Source organism: Balaenoptera musculus, chromosome X (assembly GCF_009873245.2).
Source record: "Balaenoptera musculus isolate JJ_BM4_2016_0621 chromosome X, mBalMus1.pri.v3, whole genome shotgun sequence".
NCBI lineage: Eukaryota > Metazoa > Chordata > Mammalia > Artiodactyla > Balaenopteridae > Balaenoptera > Balaenoptera musculus.
This window is the reverse complement of record NC_045806.1, coordinates 58,838,380-58,856,524: the sequence shown is the minus strand read 5'-3', so window position 1 is coordinate 58,856,524 and position 18,145 is coordinate 58,838,380. Positions and strand designations below refer to the sequence as shown.

At 42.4% G+C, this 18,145-nt stretch overlaps 1 protein-coding gene across 1 annotated transcript in view; it reads left to right on the top strand.

Annotated features, from left to right (window-relative positions):
* Positions 1-17,300, top strand: part of HDAC8 (histone deacetylase 8) — a 238,562-nt gene extending 221,262 nt beyond the window's left edge. Inside the window, exon 11 of the mRNA XM_036840554.1 lies at positions 16,730-17,300. Coding sequence (XP_036696449.1) covers positions 16,730-16,752 — 23 coding nt within the window. The 3' untranslated portion in view covers positions 16,753-17,300. The remainder of the gene's footprint in view (positions 1-16,729) is intronic.
* The last annotated feature ends 845 nt before the right edge of the window (positions 17,301-18,145 follow it).

The following is an 18,145-nucleotide window of genomic DNA, read 5'->3' as shown; positions in this document are numbered from 1 at the left end:
AAACCTTGTTGTGATTTTGTTAGGAATTGTGTTTAACCTGTATATCAATTTAGAGAGAATTCCAATCCATGAACATGGTATGTCTCTCTGTTTATTTAGATCTTCTTTGATTTCCTTCATTAGCATTTTGTCATTTCCAGCATACACATCCTTAACAGGTTTTATACCTAAGTTTTTCTTTTATTGATTTATTATGTTTTTCATTTTGGTTTCCATGTGTTCATTGCTAGTATATAGAAATACAATTTTTATATATTGTTCTTGTATCCTGTGACCTTCCTGAACTCATTTATTATTTCTGGCTGTTTTCTTATAGACTCCTTAAGATTCTCTACATAGATCACCATCTGCAAATAGAGACAGTTTTATTTCTAGCTGTCTGATCTATATGCTTTTTGTTTCCTTTTCTTGCCTTATTACACTGGATTAGACTTCCAGTATTATGTTGAGTAAGAGTGGTGAGGACAGACATCCTTGCCTTGTTCCAGAACTTAGAGGGAAAACATTGTCTTTTACCATTAAGTATGATGTTAGCTATAGGTTTTGTAGATTTTCCTTAAAAGTTGAGGCAGTACCCTGCTATATTCCTAGTTTTCTGAGAATTTATGTCATGAATGGATGCTGAATTTTATTTAATGCTGTTTCTGCATCAGTTGACACTAATACCAGTATATATGTAATTTTTCTTTTTAGCCTTTTAATATGGTAGGTTACATTGATTGATTTTCAAATACTGAACCAGCTTTGTATACCTGGGATAAACCCCACTTGTTCATGGTGTAAAAAAAAAAATATATATATATATATATATATACATATATTTGCTAATTCTAGGAACTGTTTGCTAATTCTAAGAATTAATTGCTAAGAATTCTATTTGCTAATATTTTGTTGAGGACCTTACATCTATATTCATAAGGGATATTAGTCTGTAGTTTTCTTTTTTGTGACACCATCATTTGCTTTCAGTATCAGGGTAATACTAGCCCTATAAAAATGAGTTCAGAAGTGTTACCTCCTCTTCTGTTTTCTGCAAGAGAGAGTATAGAATTGATGTTAATTCTCCTTTTTAGTAGAATTCTCCAATGAGACCATCTGGACCTGAAGGTTTTTTTTCAGGAGGTTTTTTTTTTATTTCTACTTTGATACCACTGTGGTCAGAAAACATGTTCTGTATAATTTCAAATATTTTAAATTTGTTGAGACTTGTTTTATGACCCAGTATATGGTCTATCTTGGCATAGACCATATGCCTTGGTATGTTCTGTGAGTGCTTGAAAAGAATGTAATATATTCTGCTGCTGTTTGGTGGATTATTTGATCAATGTCACTTAGATCCTGTTGGTTGGTAGCATTGTTGAGTTATTCTATATCCTTGCTCATTTTCTGTCTAGTTATTCTATTATCAATTGCTAAGAGAGTGATGTTGAATTCTCCAATTCTAATTGTGGATCTATCTATTTTTCCTTATAGCTGTATCAGGTTTTGCTTCAGGTACTCTAAAGCTCTGTTGTTTGGCGCATGCACATTTAGGATTGCTGTATCTTCTTGGTAGATTGACCCTTTTACCACTATGTAATGTCCTTCTTTGTCCATGGTAATTTTTTTGTTGTTCTGAGGTCTACTTTATCTAATATCAATATAGCCACTCCTCCTTTGTTTACTAATGTTTCATGGCATATATTATTCTATCCTTTCACTCTCAACCTACTTATATTTGAAGTGAGTTTCTTGTAGACAGCATATAGTTGGATCATTTTTTTAGCCACTCTGCCAATCTTTGTCTTTTAATTGGTATATTTAGATCATTTATATTCAATGCAATTTTGATATTATGGATTAAATCTGCCATTTTATTTTGTGTTTTCTCTTTGTTCCCTCTGTTCTTTGTTTCTCTGTTTTCTTTACCTTTACTGTTGGTGACTTATACCTTTGTTCTAATTCCATTTTGATTTATCTGCAGTAATTTTGACTGTATATGTTTGTATAGGCTTTTGACCGGTTGTTCTGGGTATATATTATACATATGCAGCATATCACAGTCTACTGGTGTTGCCATTTTACCAGTTTGAGTGAAGTGTAGAAACCTTACCTACTTTTAAGTCCCTTTCCCCTCCCCCATTTGTAATCTAATTGTGTTATTATATAATCTAATGATATTTCCTCTATATATACTCAGAACTACATCAGAGAACGTTATAATTTTTCCTTCAATCATCAAACATAATTTAGAAAACTCAAGAGGAGAAGAAAAATCTATGATATTTACCCATATTTTTACCCTTTGCATTGTTCCTTCTTCCTTCCTTCAAGATTTCTTTTTTTTTTAATTTTATGTGTTTATTTATTGATTTTTGGCTGCGTTGGGTCTTCGTTGCTGTGCGCGGGCTTTCTCTAGTTGTGGCGAGTGGGGGCTACTCTTCATTGCGGTAAGCGGGCTTCTCATTATGGTGGCTTCTCTTGTTGCAGAGCACGGGCTCTAGGCTCGTGGGCTTCAGTAGTTGTGGCTCACAGGCTCAGTAGTTGTGGCTCGCAGGCTCTAGAGCACAGGCTCAGTAGTTGCGGCACACGCGTTTAGTTGCTCCGCAGCATGTGGGATCTTCCCGGAGCAGGGATCGAACCCGTGTCCCCTGCATTGGCAGGCAGCTTCTTAACCACTGCGCCACCTGGGAAGTCCCAATATTTCTTCTTTCATCATTTCCTTTCCATGCCAAAAACTTCCTTTAGCTAGTCATTTAGGGTGGGTCTAGTAGCAACAAATTCTCTTAGTTTGCCTTCCTCTGAGAATATTTTCATTTCCCCTTCATTCCTGAAGGACATTTTCACTGGATGTAGAATTCTGGGTTGACATTTATTTTCTTTCAGCACCTGAAAAATGCTGAACCACCTCCTTCTGGCCTCCATGGTTTTTGATGAGAAAACCACTGTCATTTGAATTATGTTTCCCTTATAGGTAAGCCTTTGTTTTTGTTTTTCAGCTTTCCAGATTTTCTCTTTTTCTTTAGTTTTCAGGGATTTGATTATGATAGATCTTGGTTTGGATCTCTGAGTTTAGGCAGTTTGGAATTTAGTTAGCTTCTTTAATCTGTAGGGTTTTATCTTTTGCCAAATTTGGGAAATCTTTAGCCATTATTTCTTCAAATACTTTTGCAGTCCCACCTTCTTTCTCCTCTTCCTCTGGGACCTTGGTGACATGACTGTTAGATCTTTTATCATAGTCCCATGTGACCCCTGAGGTTCTGCTCATTTTTTTGACTATTTTTTGTCTTTTGTTCAAATTAGGTAATTTCTATTGTTCTGTATATTCCAGTTTACTGATTCTTCCTCTGCCCTCTCTGTTCTGCTGTTGAGCCCATCTGTTGAGTTTTTTTTTATTTCACTTATTGAATTTTTCAGTTCTAAAATCTCCATTTAGTTTTTCTTTATTTCTTCTATTTCCTTGCTGAGACATTTTTTTTCATTTGTTTCAAACATGTTTATAATTGCCTGTTGAAGTATTTTTATGATGCCTCCTTTAAACTACTTGTCGGATATTTCCAACATTGCTGTCATTCTATGTTGGCCTCTCTTGTTTGCCTTTTTCTCATTCAAGTTAAGAGTTTTCGTTTGTTGGTATGAGTGATTTTCTATTATATCCTGGACACTTTAGATATTTTTGTAAAATCCTGCACCTTATTTAAATCTTTTTTCAGCAGGCTTCCTCTGACACCATGCTGGCAGGGAAGGGAAGCACCACCCCATTACCTCCAGGTGGGGGTAAAAGTCTAGGTTCCCCACTCAGCTGTCATTGACAGTCTGGGGGGAGGAGGGGCACTTCATTACTACTGGGCAGGGGTGGAAATTCAGGCTCCCCACTCGACCTCAAGGTACCACCCTGGCCAGGAATGGCAGTGGCACCTTGTTACTGCTCCCCATGTGGCCTCCACTGACACAGTGGTGGGTGGGCCTCCTTGCCATTGAGCAGGGATGAAAGTCCTGGTTTTTCGCTCTTCCTTTTCTGACACCACCCTCGTGGGGTGAAAGGGGAGCCTGGTTACCACTAGGCTGATTTTTTATTTTTATGTTTCATTCATTCAACAAACATGTAATTGGTATTAATATGTGCTAGGCACTATTCTACATGATAGAGATGTAAAGAGGACAGGTGAAGGCCTTGCCCATCATGGAGCTTATGTTCTAATGGGGAAGATAGACAGTGAGCAAATAAATAAATACTTAGTGGTTGGTTACTGATAAATTTGGAAAGAGTGCTATTTTAGATAGGATAGCCAGTAAAGGCCTCCCTGAGGAGGTGACATTTGGGAATAGAGTTTAATGCAATAAGGGGAGGAGTTTTGCAAAAATTGGGATGAAGAACATTCTAGATGAAGGGGAGAGCAGGATCAAAGCTTCTTAAGCAGGAATGAATTTGGTGTATTTCATGTATGTATGTTTTAACGTGTATTAAAAAGAAATATCAATATAACTACCACATCAAACACTTTGATTTCACAGACACCTTGCTTAGGATGAATTTAAGTTTTTTTCTTTTTAAGAGTGTAAGAGAGGTTTCCACATAAGTGATATGTGAACATGGTGAAATTCTTAACAGTACTGAAGTTTAGGAAACAAACCTATCCCTGAAGTAGATAAAATTATTAGCCCCATTTAACATAGGAAAGGACTTAGGGAGGTTGATTAGCTTGTACAAGGTCGCACAGCAAGTAAGGGAGGGAGCTGGGATTCCACATGGGAAACTGAAGATCATACCCAAAGTTCAGAAGAAGAAATACAAAATTTTCTTTCTGCCAGGTAGAGCTGATGGTTGTTGTATGCAACAAACCAAAAACTTTTGAAGAATAGTTGGAGGCCTCTAATGTGTTTAATTAAGCTTTTTTTTTTCCTGTTTGTCCAAAGTTCATGCCTAAGGCAATTATATCACTTTAGTCCTCTCCAGCCTTTAGCTCTAAAATAATCGAGGGGCAAAAGGGGTGTTGGAACTTATTAGAGAAAATAAGGTAAACCACTCAGTGTTCTGGAATGACTAACTGTTGACAATTGTCTCCATCTACCCGGAGGCACTTTAACCAACTGAGATTCAGGTGCTGTCTTTAGCACTGCCGCCAAATCCAGCAGTGCTGAGGGGCGGTTTACGCCAGAGTAAGCAGGCCCAACCTCCCTGGCCTTGCTGCCAAGGGACAGCCTTTGCAAGATTCTCACCACAAAATTCCAGAGGAAACTCTACAGACATCCCATCCCATGGACTGCTCTGCTGTACCTGGACAGGGACATCCCCAAGCTACAGTCAGGTCACCAAAGAGCTCTCAGTGTTTGAGAAAAGGAAAGCATCTTTATAGGCTCCTGGTTTACCCACATCCTTCTCCCTCTTTGAAACTCCAAGCATATTTTGGAGGGAGATTTCATAAAGATTTCTAAATTGAGTTAGAATTTCAAGTCTATTGTGACATGCAAATTAGTCCTGCTTGCCCGTTGGCAGCAATGCAGCTGAAGTGCCTAGAGACGGGCCATAAAATGAAAACATCAAAGTGATTAAATGTGCCCAAAGAGCATAATTGAGTGCATGAATAAGAGAAAATAAAACAAATTGATTTTCTCCAGTGCCAGAAAAACAGAATAATTGAGAACAAAATAATAGACTTTGAAGTAATCAAAGTGAGGAATGCACCATAGTGACATAGAAACAGCCAGTTGTGGGAGAGATTTATTATGTTTCTGTTATCATTTTTACAACTTTAATTTCATTAGCTAATAAATACAAATCAATTGGAAAATCAGTCAACCAGAGAGGAGGCGGTCCCCAGCCAAGATTTTTATTCACATCTCTAAAACAGGCTGAGGCAGTGATCCTTTATTTTCATAAGTGCACATATCCCCCATGAGCTGGAAAACAAGTTCTGGGAGGCCTCTCTGCTTTGGAGGTGATAATGTTCTGCTCTGCCTGTCACTTTCCACATATAGGTTTACCGATTCAACTTTCCAAAGGATCGCTTTTATACCCCGCCAAGGTTTCCAACAGACAGAATTGCATGAGTACAGCATCTTGATTTACCAAGATGACATTTTCATGGCACTAACCGGCACCTATGGTCTTGCACTGGGTCATTCTGAATTCACATAGTGGTGGCGGTAGTGGCAGCTACGGCAGCCACAGCACCTGCCACTCTCGCAATACTGCTAAGCATCTGTGGGTCACTGCTTCTATCATCATGTTCCACCCCCACTCCGCGCGCACCACCACCACCGTCACCACACACACACACACACACACACACACACACACACACAAGTGACACTGAAATTTAACCAAGAAGGCCAAGCAAGAGTATGCCACCCCTTTGGTGTCCTGCCCGGCAGCCACAATGCTGGGGAGGAGCAGGGGAAGGAAGCCAGGCTGGGAGACTTCTTATGCTGGCAGTAGCAATAGAGCGTTGGGGACACCAAGCTATGCTGAGACCAGGTGCTTGAATATCACAGAGCCAACATGAGACCACTGCAGAACTATTTTTATGGCTCCTCCAAGGAAGGAATCCCTCCACCCCACTCCTTGGCTGTTCACGGGCGGGCTCAGTGGCCCTTCACTGCAGGATCCACAATGATGGCTGATACAGTGGTGTTTTTTCCTTTCACGGGACCTTGAGCTACCGTGGCAGCCGTTGGCACTTCCAGATGTTCATGACACACCCTACCTTCGGGGCTCCACAGTTAGAGGCTATGCCTTTGGCTCCAGTAAAGGTCTTCGGGACCATAGGGACTGTAAGCCAGGGTGTGCAGAAGAAGTTGGCAGTGCTGGGACTGGCACTACTTGCTAGCTCCATCAGCATGGCATGGTTCATAGATTGTGCCTGCCAGGCAAATTTGTCCTGGAGAATTTCTCTTCCAGGAAGCACCTAGAAGCTGAAAGGAATCTCTCTGACCTTCTGGTGGCATCCAAGGCCCAATCAGGATGTACTTTGAGGGGAACAAGGAATGTTAGCACTTTGCTCTTTTGTGTAAGAGAGCGAGAGTTTGTCTCCAGTGCAGGCCTAAAATCCCAGCTTCTATTTCCCACTGGTGTTTGGGTGGAGGAAAATGGAGCAAATGGCTTTCACAACTCTAAATCATTATACAGATGTAAGGCTGTATTATTCTTCCTGCTGCTGCTATTCCCATTATCCTGGATTTCCCGGCCCAGAATTTTTGTCTGAAAAAGAAATGTGGAGAAAGCTCATGGACCAAAGAACCTGGAGCTGTGACTCCAAAGCGGCTGGGAGGCATCGCCCAGACCGGCAGATAGACCGCTCGAGGCTGAGCTCCACAAGCTGGCTGGCTGCAGGCACGCAGCACACTCCTGTGATGTCACCTCTCCAGTTACTTGTGCCTATCCTTCCACATGGAGCCAGCAGATTTAGGCACAGGAGGGGAGAAAAAATGAATCATAGTCTATTTTAGAAATCGCTTCGATTCCGTTGGAGACTGCAGTAGTCCCTTGCAAGTTAAGACCAGAGCACCCGAAACATCAGGCTAACATCCTTTAAGTGCTGATATCCTATAAATGCCAGAAGCCTGGGGGATTAATTCACAGCCTCAGGTTCTAATTCAGGTCAGAGGCAGGAAAGTGGTAATTGGTGGTTATACTTAATTGTCATTGAAAGGCTTTCTGATAACAGGGGGGGATCTATATTCCAAGACAAACAATATAGTTGACAATTAAGAGCTAAAAACTAAAATCAGCGATCCATTTCAGCACATGCCCAAGGCTTCATAGAAATCCTTTGTTCTGCCATTGTTCCCAGGTAAAGAGTGAGACCCTCAAGCCCGGTGTGATGGGGCAGCAGCTGGGGAACTTGCTCTAGCCTTAGATCACACTAGATGGGCCTCCTCCCCATCTTAAAATTGTTCAGAGGCTCCCCATGGCCTCTAGGATAAGACCATGGTCTTCTAGGCCCTTGATAATCTGGCCTCTGACCATCTCTGCAGCTTCATTGCACACCTCCCACCCCTGTCCCTGACCCTCATCCTGTGCTCTGGCCACAAAAACTTTGCAGGTGCCTTTATACATCCTGCTCTGTTCCTGCTGCCTGGAACATTCTCTCTCCCTTTGCCCTTCAAGATGCCACCTCCTCCGTGAAGCCTTCCATGCCCTCTCTTTGTATGCCCTCAGCACTCTGTACAGACTGGTATTATATGGGCTTGTTGCTATGGACTATGATGTGTTTGTCTCCATATATGCCTTCCTTGCTAGACTGAGCGCTCCTTGAGGGCAAGAATTGTGTCTTGTTCTCCTCTGTGGCCCCAGCACCCAGCATAGGGCCTAGCCCACTGTAGACATGGGGAGGGGGTGCCACATCCAAGATTCGCAGATACTAAAGGCTCGTGGCAGCAAAGCAGCCCAAGCACCAGCTGTCCAAAAGTGATCACTTCGATAATTTTTCCCAAAATGTGCCTCATATACCTCTGCGTGAGAGACAATTTGAGGTGACACAAAGACATTTTTCATTTAATAGTCATATTTATTTTAATGTATGTTTTAAAATCTACTAAGCACAACATTATTATTGTTATCGTTATTATTATCATTACTTAGGATAAATGAGGCCAAAATAAGTATTAAAATGTTTAAAGTAAGTTGATATAAAGAAAAAGAGTTACTATTAATACAGATGTTAAGTCAATATGACAACAACATTCCTGAAAGGGGTACTCCTATAATGAAAGTTGGAACACTTTTCAGCAGTTCTAAATTCACATCTCTGTTCCTCTGTGGTGCCACTCAGCCCCCAAGGGTTCTGGGGTCGCCCCCAACATTCCTCCAAACTGCTATGATGCTGACGGTCTTCAGAACTTATTTGCCACTTAGCCTGGTGGCGTTGAGGCTCTTTTTGTAAGCATATGTCAGCTCACCTCAACCATGTTTCTAAGGGCTTTAAGAGCAATGGCCAAGCTTTAAGGATCTGTGGCCTGAATGGGATAGTGCTTTATCAGCTGCCCTGTAGCTCTAGAGATGTTCATTCCTTCAGTGAATATTGATTGATCAATTCCTGAGCGCTGTTGAGGGGGCTAACTGTAGTGATGAGCAAGACAGACACGTCCCTGCCCGCACGGAGATTGTGAGGGGAGACAGACAAGTTAGCAAATAAGCACGCAGGATATGTTCGGTGTGCTAAGGATACTGAAGAAAATAGAGCAGGATGATGTGACAGAAAATGAGTGACTGGGGGTGGCCACTTAGACTGGGTAGTCATCAGGCCCCTCAGAGGTGACTTTTGGATTGAGACCTGAGTGATGAGAAGAGTCAGGAATGACAATATCCAGAAACAGAGCATGCCAGGTGGAAGGAACACGTGCAAAGAAGGGGGAGCCCTAAGAGGGAAAAATGATTCGTGTGTTCCAGCAACATAAAGAAGCCCCGTGTGGCCAGGACAGAGTGAGCAAAGAGGGTGGTGGCAGACAGGAGACCAGAGACAGGGTCAGACCCTGCAGAGCTTGGTGGCTAAGTAGTTCGGATTTTATTCTAGGTATGATTGGAAGCCATAGAGGGTTTTGAGCATATGAGTAACGTGGTCTGACCTAAGTTTTAACAAAATACTCAGGCTGCTACATAGAGAAAAAGTTGTAGGCAACAAGGATGAAAGCTAGGAGACCAATGTTGAGGCTATTAGAGTTGTCCATGCAAGGGGTGACAGTGGCTTGGAGTAAAGTTATAGCAGTGAAGGTTGAAGGGAAGTGGGTGGATTTGGAAAATATTGTGGAGGTAGATTTGACAGGACTTGCTAATGGATTGATAGGGAGGTTGTAAATGAAAGAGCAAATAAGAATGACCCCAGTCAATGTCATGAAGAAAGAAAACAAACAAAAGGGAACTGTTCTATATCTGTACTGTCCAATATGGTCACCACTGGCAACATGTGACCATTTAAATTTAAGTTATTAAAATTAAATTTAAAATTCAGTTCCTCACTTGCACTAGTCACATTTCAGGTACTCAATAGCCACAGGTAACTAGTGGCTACCATATTGGGCAGCATAGATATAGAACATTTCTATCATTCCAGAAAGTTCTATTGGACAATGCCACTCTACATTAAAAAGACTAAAGATTACAAGAATAAAAAGACAAGCCACAGACTGGGAGAAATTCTTGCAAAACACATATCCAGTAAAGGACTGTTAGCCAAAATATACAAAGAACTCTTAAAACTCAACAATAAGAAAACAACCCAATCAAAAAAATGGGCCAATGATCTTAACACACACCTCACCAAAGAAGCTGTACAGGTGGCAATTAAGTGTTTGAAAATATGCTCACTATCATTCACTAAGGAATTGCAAATTAAAACAATGAGTTCCACTACATACCTATGAAGAGCTAAAACCAAAACACTGACACCACCAAATGTTGACAAGGATGTTGGAGCAACAGGAACTCTCATTCATTGCTGTTGGGAATGCAAAATAGTACGGCCACTTTGGAAGACAGTTTGGCAGTTTCTTCCAAAACTAAACATAGTTTTAACATACAGTCCAGCAATTATGCTCCTTGCTATTTATTCAAATAAGATGAAAACTCATGTCCACACAAAAACCTGCACATGAATGTTTATAGCAGCTTTATTCATAATTGACAAAACTTGGAAGCAACCAAGATGTCCTTCAGTAGGTGAATGGATAAACAAACTATGGTACATCCAGACAATGGAATATTTTTCACTGCTAAAAAGAAATGAGCTATTAAGTGACAAGATGTAGAAGAACGTTAAATGTGTATTGCTAAGTGAAGGAAGCCAGTCTGAAAAGGCTACATGCTGTATGATTTTAACCATATGACATTCTGGAAAAGGCAAAACTATAGAGACAGTAAAAAGATCAGTGGCTGCCAAGACTTTGGGGAAAGGGAGGGAGGGATGAATAGGTGAAGAACAGGATTTTTAGGGCAGTGAAACTATTCCTTATGATACTGTAGTGGTGGATATGTAACATTATACACTTTTCAAAACTCATAGACCTGTATAACACCAAGAGTGAACCCTAATGTAAACTATGGACTGTACTTAATAATAATGTATAAATATTCATTCATCAGCTGTAACAAATGTACATACTAATGAAAGATGTTAATGATAGGGGAAATTGCCTCCGAGGAGAGGAGGGGGACAGGGGGGTATGAGAGCTCTCTGTACTTTCTGCTCAGTTTTTCTGTAAACCTAAAACTGCTCCAAAAATAAAGTCTATTAATTAGCAACAGGGACTTCCCTGGTGATCCAGTGGGTAAGACTGTGGGCTCCCAATGCAGGGGGCCCAGGTTTGATCCCTGGTCAGGGAACTAGATCCCACATGCATGCCGCAACTAAAGAGTTCACATGCTGCAACTAAGAGTTCACGTGCTGCAACTAAGAGTCCACGTGCCGCAACTAAAAGATCCCTCATGCCGCAACTAAGACCCGGTGCAGCCAAAATAAATAAATAAATTTAAGAAAAAAAAATAGCAACAACAACAAAAAAAAAAGACTAGAGGGAATTCCCTGGTGGTGTAGTGGTTAAGAATCCACCTGCCAATGCAGGGGACACAGGTTCGAGCCCTGGCCCGGGAAGATCCCACATGCCGCGGAGCAACTAAGCCCGTGTGCCACAGCTACTGAGCCTGCGCTCTAGAGCCCGCGAGCCACAACTACTGAAGCCCGCGTGCCTAGAGCCCGTGCTCTGCAACAAGAGAAGCCACCGCAATGAGAAGCCCGCGCACCACAACGAAGAGTAGCCCCTGCTCGCCGCAACTAGAGAAAGCCCATGCACAGCAACGAAGACCCAGTGCAGCCAAAAATAAATAAATAAATGTATTAAAAAAAAAAAAAAGACTAGAGTGCTCACCAGCACCTAGTACTGGCAAAGAATAGACTCTCCATAAGTGTTGATTGAATAAGTGGATGAATAAATGAGTCAGTCAGTCAATGAATCAATAGAACCCAAGCCTCCTGAGTCCCAATCCAGTACTCCTTCTTATACATCAGAGATAGGGTGATGATATAATTTATTGTCGAAACCAAGATACTTGAGAATGAAATGGGGTGCCATGGGTGTAAAGCAGAGCTGTCCCAGAGATTACAAACTGGGAGCCCGTGACCACATCTTGCTTCCAAAATTGTTTTGTTTAGCTTCACATATTGACGTGCCACATGATACTCTTTAAAAATTTAAAGTAGTTGTCTACAATGAGGTATCACCTCCCACCGGTCAGAATGGCCATCATCAAAAAATCTACAAACAATAAATGCTGGAGAGGGTGTGGAGAAAAGGGAACCCTCTTGCACTGTTGGTGGGAATGTAAATTGATACAGCCACTATGGAGAACAGTATGGAGGTTCCTTAAAAGACTAAAAACTAGAAATACTATACGACCCAGCAATCCCACTTCTGGGCATATACCCTGAGAAAACCATAATTCAAAAAGAGACATGTACCACAATGTTCATTGCAGCACTATTTATAATAGCCAGGACATGGAAGCAACCTAAGTGTCCGTTGACAGATGAATGGATAAAGAAGATGCGGCACATATATACAATGGAATATTACTCAGCCATAACAAGAAATGAAATGGAGTTATTTGTAGTGAGGTGGGTGGACCTAAGTCTGTCATACAGAGTGAAGTAAGTCAGAAAGAGAAAAACAATTACCGTATGCTAACACATATATATGGAATCTAAAAAAAAAAAATGGTGCTGAAGAACCTAGGGGCAGAACAGGGATAAAGACACGGACGTAGAGAATGGACTTGAGGACACGGGGGAGGGGGAAGGGTAAGCTGGGACGAAGTGAGAGAGTGGCATGGACTTATATACACTACCAAATGTAAAATAGATAACTAGTGGGAAGCAGCCGCATAGCACAGGGAGATCAGCTCGGTGCTTTGTGACCACCTAGAGGGATGGGATAGGGAGGGTGGGAGGGAGACGCAAGAGGGGGAATATGGGGATATATGTATAGGCATAGATGATTCACTTTGTTATACAGCAGAAACACCATTGTAAAGCAATTATACTCCAATAAAGATGTTAAAAAAAATTTTAAGTAGTTGTCCACATTTCACACTGTGAAAACTTTGCATAAAAATGTGAATTTCTGACTTCTCTTGGAAAATGGAAAGATCTGGTCACACTGGGCCCACATTCCTGCACACTAGTGAATGGCTGGAGCTGAGTAGCAGCTGCCCCCTTTGTGAGCAGGTACCTTCCTGTTTGCCACAGATCCCACCTTTCCCTGTTGTACCTCCTACTCTAGGCTAAGTGTGAGTTTCCATTTCTCATCTCACTGACACCACTTTGGTTTTGTTTTCTTTTGTAATAGAGTTAAGAAAAAAGGAAATGATTTCTTATACTCATTATGCAAAGTAGGAAAAAGAAAAAAGGGTCCAGAGTGCTCCGTATGTCTTGCCCCCAGTCTGTTCTACTGACATCTAGTACATTCTTGGCCTCTGTAGGCATTTGAGTTTGCCCCCTCTGGTCTGTACTCTGTGTCTCCCCAGGCCCCAGACCATGCTAGCTTTTAGAATTTTCTCAGGCTGCCACCCACTGCTGGAAAAGCTAGATGTGAAGGGAGAACAATGGGCATTATTTAAGCTTACATTTTCATTGTTACCCAAACTCAGTATTGCTCATCATCAACTTCTGGTGGAAATTATTTCTGTTGTTTTTCTTAATTGCCTCCAAATGTAACTGGAGAGTGAGACAGAAGAGCAGAGAACACAGCACCCACCTTTCCTTTCTGTGAACATGTGTTGTTGGGACACTCGGACCCAGGATTTTTTTCATCCGTGCAATCATTCATTCATCAAGCTCTGGCTGTACTTACAGATGGAAGGACCCTCACTTCAGCACCAGGATCCCCTGTAGGTTCTCCATAGAAGAGGCAACAACACAAAGGCCCACATGGAGATGGGAAAGTATGGATGGGGCCCATGTAAGCTAAGGTGTTAAACTTCATTCATAGGTGGTCGGGAGCTGCTAAAGTTATTTCAGAGCAGAGGAGGCATGTGGTCACCGCTAGAATTGTGCAGGGGACAGCTCCAGAGGTGCGAGCACCAGTTCAGAGGCTGTTGCAGTAACCTGAGTGATGAGAACTGTTAATAAGGTGGAGACAGGGGAACAGAAAGGAGAGGACAGATTTGGGAGACATCTTGAGGTTAGGCTTGGCAACTCATAAGATGTGGAGGGAGTTTGAACTAAGAGATGAAGAATCAAAGATTATCCAGAGATTGTGAGCTTAAGGGTTGAAAACACCCAAACCATGATCCAAAAAATTAACTTTTGCTTTGCAAGAGTTAGAAGAATGAAAAGACAGGGAATTCCCTGGTGGTCCAGTGGTTAGGACTCTGTGCTTTCACTGCCAAGGGCCCGGGTTCAATCCCTGGTCAGGGAACTAAGATCCTGCAAACCACACGGTTTGCAGCCAAAAAAAAAAGAAGAATGAAAAGACAAGTTATATACTGAGATAGAATATTTGCAAATCATATATGCAACAGCAGATTTGTATCTAGAATATATAAAGAACTCTCCAAACTCAACTGTAAAAAAAAGTCCAATTAACAAACGACATGAAGAGGATATACAGACAGCAAATAAGTGCATGAAAGGACATTCAACATTATTGACCATTAGGAACATGCAAATTGAGACCACAATAAGAGATCCTTACACACCTATCAGAATGGCTAAAATAAAACCTAGTGACACCACTAAATGCTGACAAGAATGCTGAGAAACTAGATCCTTCATACATTGCTGGTGGGAATGTAAAATGGTATGGCCACTCTGGAAAACAGTTTGGCAGTTCCTTATAAAATTAAACATGCAACTACCATAGGACCCAGCAATTGCACTCTTGGGCATTTATCCCAGAGAAATGAAAACTGTGTTTACACAAAAACTTGTACGTGAATGTTCATAGCAGCTTTTTGTGTAATAGCCAAAAACTGGAAACAGCCCAGATGTCCTTCAGCGGGTGAGTGGTTAAACAAACTGTGCCATGTCCATACCATGGAACAATACTCAGCAACAAAAAGGAAGGAACGTAATGCACCCAATAACCTGGATGGATCTTTAAGGGCAGTGTGCTGAGTGAGAGAAAAAACCCATCTCAAAATGTTATATACTGTATGACTCCATTTAGATAACATTCTTGAAATGACAAAATTATGGACCTCGGGACCAGATTAATGGTTGTCAGGCTTACAAATAGGGGGTGGAGGGGAGTTAACAAGGTAGCATTGAGATCTTTGTGGTGATGGAATAGTTCTGTATCTTCTTGTGGTGGGGGTTACACGAACCTATACATGTGGTAAAATTTCATAGAATATACTCTTACACACAAACACTCATACACACACACACACACAAATGAGTGCATATAAAACTGGTGAAACCTAAATATGGTCTGTGAATTATACCAGTGTCAATTTCCTGGTTTTGATATTAAATAATAATTATGTAAGATGTTGCCACTTGGAGAAACTTGGTGAAGGGTACCAAAAAAGGAATGAACTATTGATACACTGAAAAATTTGCATGAACCTAAAAATTTGCATGAAACTCAAAGGCATTATGCTGCTTGAAAGAAGCCAGTCTTAAAAGGTCACATACTGTTTGATTCCATTTATATGACATTCTGGAAAAGACAACACTTACAGTGATGGAGAATAGGTCAGTGGTTGCCAGGTGGTAAGAGGGGGAGGGGAGGATGTGACTGCAAAAAGTTAGCACAGGGGATTTTGGTGGCTAATGAGACCAATCTGTTTCATGAACCTTTACGTGTGTTAAAAATCACAGAACTGCACATACCAGAAACAGTCAATTTCACTGTATGTCAATTTAAAATTAAAAATTAAACCAGATAGGCAAGTGGGTGCTGATTTGTTTTTCTTTCCTTCCTTTCTTCCATTCATCCATTTATTCATCCATTTATTGAGCACCTACTATGTGTGAGACACTGGGCTAGACTTTGGAGATCAACCAAAAGTAAGGCAGCCCATGTCCCTGCCCTCATGGAACATCCTTCCTGTTTTAGAGGAGAAGTGGTCAGTAGGGTTTGGAGCCCAGTATTTCTGCTTGGGGAAGTGGGACAAGGAGAAGACTGTGGAGGGACCAAGGGAGCAAACTCTTCATTCCTAGAGCCCAGTCCTGTAGGATTTCAAGTGATTGCGTTTCCCTCTAAGATTCTTAGACCTGAAGGCAGGGGGAAATCCCCAATTCGCATTTCACAGGTACTCACGAGAGAAAATGAAAATGCTAGGAGGGTTGTGCCTTGCTAAGCGGGGGGGGGGGGGGGGGGGGGGGGGGGGCGGGTGGAGAAAGGTTGGGGGCAAGGTAAGATCTGGTGCAGTTAGTGAGATGCGAACTCTGAAAAGTGTTGGAATATGTGTGTGTGTGTGTGTGTGTGTCTTAAAACAATCAGGGCTGGGTTCAGCTGAGTGGTTCTTCTGCTAGTTTTGGCTGGGTTCGCCCAGCACTGCAGTCAGCCAGCTGTCAAAGGCCTCACTCACATGTCTGGTGGGTGGCTGGTGGTTGCTGGCGTAACTGGACCAGATATCTCTCACCATCCAGCAGCCTAGCCTGAGCTTGTTCATATGTTGGGGGTCTCAGGGTTCCCAAGGGCAGCAAAAGAACTAGCCCCAAAATGAAAGCGCCCTTTTTTAGCAGCTTTATTGAGGTATAATTCACATATGTTACCTGAATTTCATTTTTGTTTTCTCTCCTGTTTGTAGGGAATCTGAAGCATGTGGTCTAGTTGACAAAAAGAGATCAGGTTTCCAGAGCTGAGGAGCAGTGCCTGTAATGAAGACAGCGTGTTTATGCGAGCAGTGTGTGGAATTTGTGACTGCAGGGGAAATTTGGAAGAATTTTACTTCCTGAAAATTTCCAAGGGGCACCAAGTGGCAGCTGGCCTCCTGGGTTGAGGCAGGCAGGCACCCCAGAGGCCTCAACTAGACCTAGGGGAAGACGAAGATTTCCAACACTTAAAGTGTTTATTTTTTAAAAACACACAGATGCCGTTTTTAATCTTTGAAAATTATTTTTAAGCAAGTTGGGGAGGGGGTATTTTTATTTTCTTAAAGGAGACAGATCAGAAGCTGGAGGAAAGCATGGAGATGATTTGGTTGACAGTTCGTGGGGCAGGGGGGAGCTGACAGGCAGGGTTTGGGTCTCAGGACCATCCAGGTGGAGCCTCGGGGGGAGGGGGCTGGTCAGCAGACTGGGAGGTGGGGAGAAATCCAGCCGTGTTGTTTTCAGGATTGCGGATCTATTTTGTTTTTTAATAAAATCTTTGAAAACCTACCTCTCTGTCCCATTGTCCTCATTGTAAAGTACCACTGACAGCACACACAGTTCTGAACATTTCCTCTCACTGAAGTATCAAGAATAACCCTGCTGCTTCCCTGTTCTGCTCTGGCCCAGCCTGGGAGGCTGACTCTGAGTACTGGATCCTGCTGAGGAACTAGCGTGTCTCCACTAAGTCCTGGGGACAGTAAGCCAAGCTCTGACCTGTGCTGGGGCCTGTCCAGGGCTCACGGGAATACAGGTGCTGCAACCATGGAGAGGGTCTTGCTGGCACCCCATGGAGGAGCAGGTGGCATGTCAGAGACAAGAGGGACATCTTGATGAATAGAAGCTACTTCCCTTCAAGGGTAGGCAATCAGCACACTTGATGAAAATGGGATACAGTTGTGATGCACTGGTGTTACTATAACCTCAAAGGCGAAGGAAAGATGGCAAAATGCAGATGGGGGGGCGGTGGGTCACGAGAGAGATGAGGAAGCAGAAGGGGCGGCCAAACGTCACAATTTTGGAATTTGATTCGCCAAGTATTTACGCAGCTCCTACAGCTACTGGGACTTGGATGGGAGACAAGGACACGGCCCCATCCTGGCCATCTAGGAACTCCCAGACAAGGCAAAGTAGGAGGGAAAGAACCAGATTCCAACATGCTTCGTGCTCTGTAGCCAACATGAATCCCGAGCTGTGGGAGCACTGGGGAGATAGCAATTCGCCCGGCGGGGGCGGCATCCCAGAGCGTTTCAAAGGGGATGATATTTGAGCTGGGCCTTGTAGGGTGAGTTGTATTTCTCCCGGCTACTGAGGGGGGAAGGGCATTCGGCAGAAGAGAGTGGAAAAAGCCTTGA